General features: G+C 52.7%; 1 protein-coding gene across 1 annotated transcript; it reads right to left on the bottom strand.

The window, feature by feature from the left end:
- Positions 1-2,096: 2,096 nt before the first annotated feature.
- Dmrtb1 (DMRT like family B with proline rich C-terminal 1) lies at positions 2,097-8,457 on the bottom strand. The gene is made up of 4 exons (XM_045139399.1): positions 7,932-8,457; positions 5,254-5,450; positions 3,976-4,231; positions 2,097-2,149 (listed from the first exon to the last, which is right to left on the bottom strand). The coding sequence occupies exons 1-4, from the start codon at positions 8,455-8,457 to the stop codon at positions 2,097-2,099; spliced, it is 1,032 nt and encodes a 343-aa protein (XP_044995334.1).
- Positions 8,458-10,379: the final 1,922 nt, after the last annotated feature.

The raw sequence follows: 10,379 nt of genomic DNA, 5'->3' as shown, positions 1-10,379 counted from the left end.
AAACAGGCTGAGCAAGGAGTTACAGTGGTCTTAGGGGCGATTGATCCAGACTACCAGGGGGAAATCGGATTGCTCCTCCATGATGGAGGTAAGGAAGAGTATGTCTGCAGTGCAGGAAATCCTTTAGGGCGTCTCTTGGTGTTACCTGTAAGGTTCGGGAGTGACCAAAACCAGCAAACCACTCTGAGGCAAAGATGGAAGCTACTGTTTGGGAAAAACACCAGCTGCCAGGACTGACTCCCAAGAGAGGAGCACAGCCAACCTGAGATTCCAGATAGCGGGCTTTATAGGGCTCTTTGGCTGGTGCTGTGATTCAGGGGTCCCCCATAAACTCAGGTGCTCTGAACGCTGGGTCCCCAGCTGATGGAGATTTGGGAATTAGCGCCCGCTGGAGGCGGTGTAGTGTTGGGGGCGGGCTTATGGGTGTTATAGCCAGTGTCCCCTGGCCAGTGTTTGGCACACTCTCCTGTTGCTATTGTCCACCTGACGTTGGCCAGGGGGTGATGTCCACCCTCTGCTCATGCCATCCTTTTCCCCCTGCCATCATGGAACTTCCCCTCGAGCCTGTAAGCCAAAATAAACCTCGTTTTCCCACAAGCTGCTCTTGCTTGGGTGATTTCCAGAACTCCTTACATCCCAGGCCCCTAACACAGCTTTCTGTGAGGATTAAGAAGAATTGAGTCTTCTGCAAGGATTTTCACTGTTCTCTTTCTCTTTCCCTTTCTTTCTTTCTTCCTTCCTTCCTTCCTTCCTTTCTTCTTTTCTTTTCTTTTTTGGAGGTAGGGTCTCACTCTAGCCCAGGCTGACCTGGAATTCACTATGTAGCCTCAAGGTGGCCTCAAACTCACAGCGATCCTCCTACCTATACCTCCCAAGTGCTGGGATCAAAAGGCATGTGCCGCCACACCCAGACTATACTTAATTTAAAAAAAAATTTTTTTTCAAGGTAGGGTCTCACTCTAGCCCAGGCTGACCTGGAATTTACTATGGAGTCTCACGATGGCCTCGAACTCACAGCAATCCACCTATCTATCTCTGCCTCCTGAGTCCTGGGATTAAAGACATCCGGTAGTCTTCTTCTTCTTCTTCTTCTTCTTTTTTTTTTTTTTTTTTTTTGGTTTTTCGAGGTAGGGTCTCACTCTGGCCCAGACTGACCTGGAATTCACTATGGAGTCTCAGGGTGGCCTTGAACTCATGGCGATCCTCCTACCTCTGCCTCCCGAGTGCTGGGATTAAAGGATCTTCTTCTTTTTTTTTTTTTTTTTAATGTTCATTTTATTTCAATAGTCAACCATCCCTAGGGAAGAAACTGCTGACATTACAAGGAATTCGCCACACCACCATTTTGCTCTCTGGGAACTACGTCAGTACCTATGAGCTGGTCTTGTACAAACAACATCCAACAGGGAAACTTGAACAGAGATTTTAAACAAGAAGTGCTATCCATAACGACGGCTTAAACTTCATGGAGAAGCGAAGTGGCCCAATATTCAACCCACGGACTATTGAAACCACTGGAGAAGGGTAAAGGGAGGGGCAGTGCCTGGGCCAAGACGGGACACTGCAGAAACCAGCTGTCAGTGCCCTGGCCCTGGCCGCTGGGCACCAACTGCTGCATGCGCTAGGAGCCTGATGTCTGTGGGACCCATCCCTGGGGACCAGTCACAGATGGCAGATGGTCAAAATAGATGGTGCCTTTTGTCCTGAGCGGGAGTGGGTGGGGGAGAACCTCAGGAAATCAAAGGCCACCTCCAAGGATGAATCCCATAAGTGGCCTCACAGGATGGTTAAATTCATTCCTACGTGTGAGTCTTACCAGCCCCACTCCTCAAAGCTCTGGCTCTACAAGGCCACTCTCTTCCTCCACGTCTCCCGCTCGGCCCCCCTCCAAAGGATCTGAGGAACCCAGAAACAAACTCCTCCTATCTTGAAATGATCTTCCGACCACCGATACCTTTCCTCCTTGCACAACGCAATACAGGCGCAGAAATCATTGCAGACGTGCACTTGCGTGTACACACACACACGCACACACACACTCTCACACACACACGCACGCGTGCCCTGCCGTGCTGGTCCACAGGTGGGCCTGTGGCTTAGTCGGACTGCTCCGGAGTCAAGGGCTTAGGCACCTCCACATCCTGGTCATCTGTAAAGGATAAAGAAGGCACTTGAATATAACAGTAAGAGTAAAAACCCTTTCCTTTGGATGCAGATTTTCTAAAGGTTTTTATTTATTTTTTAAAAATTTTTTGTTTATTTTTATTTATTTATTTATTTGAGAGAGACAGACAGAGAGAGAGAGAGAGAGAGAGAACAGGTGCGCCAGGGCCTCCAGCCACTGCAAACAAACTCCAGATGCATGTGCCCACTTGTGCATCTGGCTAACGTGGGTCCTGGGGAATCGAGCCTCGAACCAGGGTCCTTGGGCTTCTCAGGCAAGCGCTTAACTGCTAAGCCATCTCTCCAGCCCTAAAGGTTTTTGTTTTTTAAGATTTATTTTTATTTATTTATTAGAAGAGAGGAGACAAAGAGAGAGAGAGATAGAATGGGCACACCAGGGCCTCCAGCCACTGCAAACGAACTCCAGACGCGTGCACCACCATGTGCATCTGGCTCACGTGGGACCTGGGGAATCGAACCTGGGTCCTTAGGCTTCACAGGCAAGTGCCTTTACCACTCACTAAGCCATCTCTCCAGCCCTGGATGCAGATTTCCCACAACTCTTTCTCATCACCCTCAGCCCTATGGAGAGTGAGTGTACCTTCATTTTCTGGGCAAAAACAAACAAACAAACAAAAACCTAGCATTCCAGCCCCTGGCCATATGAAAGCCCTCCTTCCAGCCAAGCTTCTCATACTCCGTTCTCTCGGCTCCTAACCTCAGCCTGTGTAGAACTTAAAGTAGAACTTTAAGGCCCTTACACACACTGCAAGCGCCTCACAGCCCTGGTTTCCTCTTCGGTAAAATGAAGATGGCCGGGTTAGACTCAGCCAGCTCAGATGGTTCTAGTAGTTTCGTTAAAGATATCCAAATCCAGGGCTGGAGAGATGGCTTAGCGCTTGCCTGCGAAACCTAAGGACGCATGTTCAACTCTCCAGATCCCACGTAAGCCAGACGCACAAAGGTGAGGCAAGCGCAATGTCGCGCGTGCCCAGCAGGTGGCGCAAGCGCCCGGAGTTCTGATTTCAGTTGCTGAGGCCCTGGTGAGCCAATTCTCTCGGCCCCTCTGTCTCTCCATTGCCCGCTCGCTGTCTCTTAAAAAAAAAAATTAAATTAAAAAAAAAAAAAAGAGGGGCTGGAGAGATGGCTTAGCGGCTAAGCGCTTGCCTGGGAAGCCTAAGGACCCCGGTTCGAGGCTTGATTCCCCAGGACCCACGTAAGCCAGATGTACAAGGTGGTGCATGCATCCGGAGTTCATCTGCAGTGGCTGGAGGCCCTGATGCGTCCATTTCTCTCTCTCTCTGCCTCTTTCTCTGTCTGTTATTCTCAAATGAATAAAAATTACACACACACACACAAAAGATGCCAATCTCAGGCAGCTCAGGAAGAACGGAAAAAGCTGTAGAAATTGGAAATGGCAAAGCCGTCACACTTTCCCAAAGGGCACCCCGGGGTGAGGGCGGAGGGATGGTGACATCATGCTCCAAGTGGGAGCCTGAAGCTCAGTTCCAGGCCTTCCAGGCAGACTCTTGAGAGTTCTAGAGGGTACCAGAATGATTGCCTCTATAGCCACAGGCCCACCTCCGGTCAAAAGACCCGGTGCCCCTGACCTGCAGGCTTTGTGGAGTCTGGGGGTGGGGGGGAAGATGGTGGAAAGAGCTCAGCCCAGTGGTGGTGGGGGGTGGGGGGGTGGCCACCCCCTCCCCACAGCTGACATTCCGTTCAGGTGTCCCCTTTCCTTTCCCTCCCCTGCCCACCTTCAGGTGGCTCATCTGGAAGCAAAATACCGGGGGGTAGGGGGGGGTCACTTACCGGTGTTCCCCTTGTCTGCATCAGGCAGGATGGCCAGCGAGAAAGGAGGTGGCGACGGCGGAGGCGGCGGCGGGGGAAGGAAGTACAGCGCAGACAGGAATCCTGGCGGGAGGAACTGGGGTTGCTGGGTTGGCGACGGTGGAGGTGGCGGAGGCGGTGGGGGCGGTGGTGGAGGTGGTGGTGGCGGTGGAGGTGATGGTGTCAATGGTGGTGGCGAGTCGAAGCTTGGCTGGAAGTCTCCAACTGGCTCTGCCACCTGCATGATGCCCGCAACAGAGACAGTGAGGCAGGTGGGGGGATCAAGGACATCTCATCCCTCCAAGTGTGTGTGTGTGTGTGGGGGGGGGGAGATGCACCTCTGCCCAAGGTAAGGCGGCCCAAGGAGGAATGCAGGTAGGTCAAGACTAAAGGGGGCCCCCCGGAAGCAGCTGGTGGGTCAGGACAAGGAGAAAGACCTCTGAATTCGCCATGGAGCCTGAGGGTGGCCTCGAACTCACGGCGATGCTCCTACCTCGGCCTCCCGAGTGCTGGGATTAAAAGCGTGCGCCACCACGCCCGGCTTAGTATTATTATTATTTTTTTTAATGAGAACGGGGGTGGGGGGTGAGGGAGAGAATTGACATGTCGGGGCTCCAGCCGCTGTAATCGAACTCCAGACGCATGCGCCACCTTGTGCGTCTGGCTTACGCAGGATCTGGGGAGTCGAACATGGGTCCTTAAGGCTTATCAGGCCCTGAGACCACACTTTCTTCTTTTTTTTTTTTCCAAGGTAGGGTCTCACTCTAGCTCAGACTGTCCTGGAATTCACTATGTCGTCTCAGGGTGGCCTCGAACCCATGGCTCTACTCCTACCTCGGCCTGCAGAGTGCTGGGATTATAAAAGGCAGGTGCCGCCATGCCCAGCCTCTCTTTTTACTTATTTATTTATTTATTTATTTGCATTTATTTACTTTTGGTTTGTCAAGGCAGGGTCTCACCCTAGCCCAGGCTGACCAGGAATTCACTATGTCGTCTCAGGGTGGCCTCGAACTCACGGCGATCCTCCTACCTCTGCCTCCCGACTAAAGGCGTGCGCCACATTCCTAACAAAGGCCTGCCAGTCCGAGGCCCGCTCTGGACATCAGGTTTGGGGTTTCTGTGTTAACAGATGGCGTGGTGTGGGCTCCCACATTTATCCCTTTATTCCTCAGAAGCAGATCTGCTCCCTAATGGCTTCCGGGGGGGCTTCGTGTCGGGAGCGAGGGCAGCGGAGGTTAAGAAGTCAGGGCCAAGACTCACCAAGCCTCCCCCATGGCAGCAGCGGCAGGAAACGACGTGCCGGAAGCCCCTCTGAGGGGGGATCCCCGGGGCCGGGGATGCATTCTGGTGGTCCCGTGGGAATGGGTGGTGTGAGCGCGTGGTGGGACAGGCAGTGCACTGCTTCGAAGGCTCTCTCCTGGGGTATCCAGCTCCTGCCACATAATCAGCAGGTTGTCCTGAAGAAGTTAGACACACAGATGAGTGGGGGGGGGGCGGGGGTGAAGCCTTGCATTGCCATCTCTGGGGTGCAGCATAAGCCAGAGAGAGAGAGAGAGAGAGAGAGACCTGGTGCACCAGGGCCTCAGCCACTGCAATGGAACGCCAGACGTGAGCGCCACCTAGTGGGCATGTGCGACCTTGCGCTTGCCTCACCTTTGTGCGTCTGGCTTAGGTGGGATCTGGGGAGTCGAACCTGGGTCCCCTGGGCCTCGCGGGCAAGCGCCCTAAATGCTAAGCCATCTCTCCAGCCCTCGCATTCGGTTTTGGTGCACACCCCATTGCCCAGTCACCCATCTGAAAGCCTTAGTACAGTCAGTCCTTGAATCACAATAATCACATTTACTTATTTATTCATTTATATATTTTTGAGGCAAGTCCAACAGACTGGGCTCCCCCCCCCCAGCCTTTTGTTTAATGAGAGAGAGAGTATTGGCACATCAGGGACACCAGCCACCCAAGACCCACGTAAGCCAGATGCACAAGGGGGCACAGGCGTCTGGAGTTTCTTTGCAGCGGCTGGAGGCCCTGGGGCCCCCATTCTCTCTCTCCCTCAAATAAATAAATAAAAATAACATATTTAAAAAAATAATTAAAGCACCCTTTCTAAAACACTACTCTAGTGGGAAGTACCCTTCAAGATCAACCGAAGTAGAAAATCATGCTTTAATCCCGAAAGCAAGGCAGCAGACGGACCACATTCTCGGTGATAGACCCAACTGCTCTCTCACCAAGAGCTTCGTGGAGAAGCGTCCCCAGCAGGCTTTCTGAGCCTGGCCACCATACCTAGCAGTGCACGTCTGTTTTTTGTTTGTTTGTTTGTTTTTGCAAAAGGGGGAGGGAGAAGGGGAGAGAGAAAGCGTGCAGTCTCAGTTGGGGGGCTGAGGCCGTCCAACTGCAGGTCAAATCTGGAAGAAAACTGCGTCTTGCAGGGTCAGCTGGTGAGGACGGCTGCGCAGGAGGGAAGGGACTAAAAGTGGGAACCCCCTCCCAACCATCCCCCCCTGGGAGAAATGGGGGCGTGGCACAAGCTCAGTGAGGACCTGGGTCCACGTGGATTCTCTTGGAGAAGCCGCCAATAAACTGGCAGGGCGCCATTTTGTCCTTGCAAAATGAAAAAAGGGGCAAATATATATATATTTAATATTTTATTTATTTATTGAAGAAGGAGAGAGGGAGAACGGGGGCGCCAGGGCCCCTCCAGCTGCTGCAAACGAACTCCAGGCGCGTGCGCCACCTTGAGCGCATCTGGCTCCCACGTGGTGTCCTGGGGGGGAATCGAACCTGCAGTCCCTTAGGCTTCGCACGCAAGCTCGCCTTACCCCTGCCTGAGCTATCTCTCCAGCCAGGAAAAAATAAATAAATAAATAACAGCAGCAGCAACACCAACAATAAAATATAATTTTAAAAACCCATGCATGATAAAAAGTAGGCCCTTCCCCGTCCTGCCCCACCTTGCCAGTCCCTTCTGTGAAAAGGGTCTGTCGCGGGCTGGAGAGATGGCTTACCGGTTAAGGCGCTTGCCTGTGAAGACCAAGGACTCCGGTTCGAGGCTCGATTCCCCAGGACCCACGTTAGCCGGATGCACATGGCGGCGCATGCGTCTGGAGTGCGTTTGCAGTGGCTGGAGGCCCTGGCACACCCATTCTCTCTCTACCTCTCTCTTTCACACACACACACATAAATAACTGTATTTAAAGGGCTGGAGAGATGGCTTAGCGCTTAAGGCGCTTGGCTGCAAGGCCGAAGGACCCAGGTTGGACTCTCCAGGACCCACGTTAGCCAGATGCACACGGTGGCGCATGCATCTGGATTGCATTTGCAGTGGCTGGAGACCCTGGTGCGCCCATTCTCTCCCTCTCTCCTAAATAAATATATTTAAAGGGCTGGAGAGATGGTTTAGCCCTTAAGGCGCTTGGCTGGAAAGCCGAAGGACCCAGGTTCCACTCCCCGGGACCCACGTTAGCCAGATGCGCACGGTGGCCCTGGCGCGCCCATTCTCTCTCTCCTTTTCTCTCTCGCTCAAATAAATAAATTCCACATATATTTATGCATTTAAAAAGGATCTGTCGGGCTGGAGAGATGGCTTAACGGTTAAGCGCTTGCCTGTGAAGCCTAAGGACCCCGGTTCGAGGCTCGCTTCCCCAGGTCCCACGTTAGCCAGATGCACAAGGGGGCGCACGCGTCTGCAGTTCTTTTGCAGAGGCTGGAAGCCCTGGCGCGCCCATTCTCTCTCTCTCTCCCTCTATCTGTCTTTCTCTCTATGTCTGTCGCTCTCAAATAAATAAATAAATAAATGAACAAAAAAAAAATTAAAAAGGATCTGTCCACGCAAGGCAACCTCAGGACACCCACCTGGAATGTGCTCAGGGCCCAAATGCCCAAGGCTGGGGCGGGATTGAAGGGTGTGTGTGTGTGTTGGAGAGGCGCACTGAACTTACCGAAGTCTCTACCACCAGCGAAGGGCAACCTGGGCACGGGTCGCAGCGGCCGGAGCTTCTCGGGGCCCGGGCGTGGAGTGGGCATCCAGGTTGCGCTGTGGTCCACGCGGTGGTCATGGCCGTGCGCAGCCGCCGCCGCCGCGGGGACCGGCTGGAAAGCGCTGGGTCCGGGGCTGCGGCTTCGCGGTGGCCTTTGCAGGAAGCCGCCGCACGTGGCACGGCCCTGGGCAGCGGCTCGAGGGCACAGGCCCGAGCCGGTGGGCGCAGCAGCCGCCGCCGCCGCCGCCGAGGCCTCGGAGACCTCCGTGGGGGACAATCGGTGCGGGCCGGAGGCCAGGTCCCGGGGCTCCTCTTCGGGGCTTTGCTTCCTGAGGATCTTCTGCTCGGCCATGATCTTCTGGCGCTCGGTGATCAGGTAGCATTTGTCGCACACGCACTGCTTCCAGCGACACTTGCCCGCGTGGCCCTTGATGGGCACCAGGAAGCCGTGGTTCCTGCAGCGGGAGCACCTCGGGGTGCGCAGCATCGTGCGCCTTGGGCTCAGTGCGTGCCACACCCCACTTCCCCACTGTGACCCCACCACCACCACCACCACCCACCCACCGTCACCTCTGCAAGCAAATGGAGCTGGCTGGGATGATAAGCTTTGCACCCTTCCAGTCCCACCAACGCCTGGCGCGCCGGGCACATTGGATACATTTGTATCAAAATCAGCTCCCAGACTTTCCGGGTTGGGTGGTTGTTTGGGGGGGGGGGGACTGCATGCAGCAAGATCTTGCTTTTTTTTTTTTTTTGTTCTCCCTTCCAAACACCACCCCCCACCCCCCCAAAGTTTGATTCCAAACTTTGCAGTTGAGTGATTTTTTTTTTTTAAACGCAAGAGATGGGGGCCGCTGGAATTCAAGATCAAAACACTGTTGCACCCCTACGGCATCTGGGTTCCTTGACGCTGTCTTAGACGTTTAATGTTTCCAAAGTTTCTATTCCCGCCAATTTGTAGACAAAAAAAAAAAAAAAAAGGCAGACTGATACTCAATGGTGCAGTTTTAAAAACTCTCAGGCACGTGGTTGGCACACACCATTTTTTTTTTTTCTTTTCTGGTTTTGGTTTTGGTTTTTCGAAGTAGGCTGTCATTCTAGCCCAGGCTGACCTGGAATTCACTATGTAGTCTCAGGGTGGCCTCGAACTCACGGCCATCCTCCTACCTCTGCCTCCCGAGCGGCACACGCTTTTAAATCCCCACACTCGGGAGGTAGAGGAGGTTGGAAGATGGCTGTGAGTTCGAGGCCAGCCTGGGACTACAGAGCAAGTTCCAGGTCAGCTTGGGTTACAATGAGACCCTACCTCACGGAAAAAAAAAAAAAAAAATCACACACACACACACACACACACACACACACACACACACACAAAAGCTCATTCCAATAGAAAAGCATTGAAGGAGGGCTGGAGAGATGGCTCAGTGGTTAAGATGCTTTCCTTTAGGGCCTGATGACCAGAGTTTTGTTCCTGGGGACCCATGTAAAGCCAGATGCACATGGTGGCTCAGACATCTGGAGTCCTTTTGCAGGGGCTGGAGGCCCTGGTGTGCCCATTCTCTCTTGTCTCTCTGCTTGCAAATAAATTAAAAAAAAACAAAACACCAAAAAAACCTTGAGAGGAAAAATAAAAATAAAAATATGGCTGGATAGATGACTTAGCCTGTGAAGCCAAAGGACCAAAGTTCCATTCCCCAGGACCCATGTAAGCCAGATGCACACGGTGATGCATGCATCTAGAGTTTGTTTGCAGCAGCTGGAGGCCCTTGCACGCTCCTCTCTCTCAAATAAATACAATAAATAAATAAAAATATTAGCAGGACGCGGTGGCGCACGCCTTTAATCACAGCACTTGGGAAGCAGAGGTAGGAGGATCGCCGTGAGTTCGAGGCCACCCTGAGACTACATGGTGAATTCCAGGTCGGCCTGAGCTAGAGCGAGACCCTAGCTCAGAAAACCAAAAATAAAAATAAAAATATTTTAAAAAGAAAGAAAAACATCAAAGTAGGCAGGCCCCCTCCACCCCTCCTTTAAACTGCTTTCTGATTTATTTTATGTCTTTGCAGGGAAAAAAAAAAACATTCACAATCATGCTTCCAGAATATTCTTAGGAGGTTAGTGCGGTTTGGTTGGTCAGTCATTGAGTACCGGCACAGGCTTGAATCTTTCTTTCTTTTTTTCCTTCCCTGTTTCACATGATTTTTTTTTTAATTATTTATTTATTTATTTGAGAGAGACAGACACAGAGAGAAAGACAGATAGAGGGAGAGAGAGAGAGAATGGGCGCGCCAGGGCTTCCAGCCTCTGCAAACGAACTCCAGACGCGTGCGCCCCCTTGTGCATCTGGCTAACGTGGGACCTGGGGAACCGAGCCTCGAACCGGGGTCCTTAGGCTTCACAGGCAAGTGC

Source organism: Jaculus jaculus, chromosome 21 (genome assembly GCF_020740685.1).
Source record: "Jaculus jaculus isolate mJacJac1 chromosome 21, mJacJac1.mat.Y.cur, whole genome shotgun sequence".
Taxonomy (NCBI): domain Eukaryota; kingdom Metazoa; phylum Chordata; class Mammalia; order Rodentia; family Dipodidae; genus Jaculus; species Jaculus jaculus.
This window is presented reverse-complemented; position numbering and strand designations above follow the sequence as displayed.

What these genes read in the sequence shown, in the direction of transcription:
- Dmrtb1 (XM_045139399.1), bottom strand. Translation starts at nt 8,457, where the DNA reads ATGCTGCGCACCCCGAGGTGCTCCCGCTGCAGGAACCACGGCTTCCTG. An exon ending in GCTGCCATGGGGGAGGCTTG is followed by an intron (nt 4,232 to 5,253) that starts GTGAGTCTTGGC and finishes GGCATCATGCAG; the next exon opens with GTGGCAGAGCCAGTTGGAGA. An exon ending in TGCAGACAAGGGGAACACCG is followed by an intron (nt 2,150 to 3,975) that starts GTAAGTGACCCC and finishes TATCCTTTACAG; the next exon opens with ATGACCAGGATGTGGAGGTG.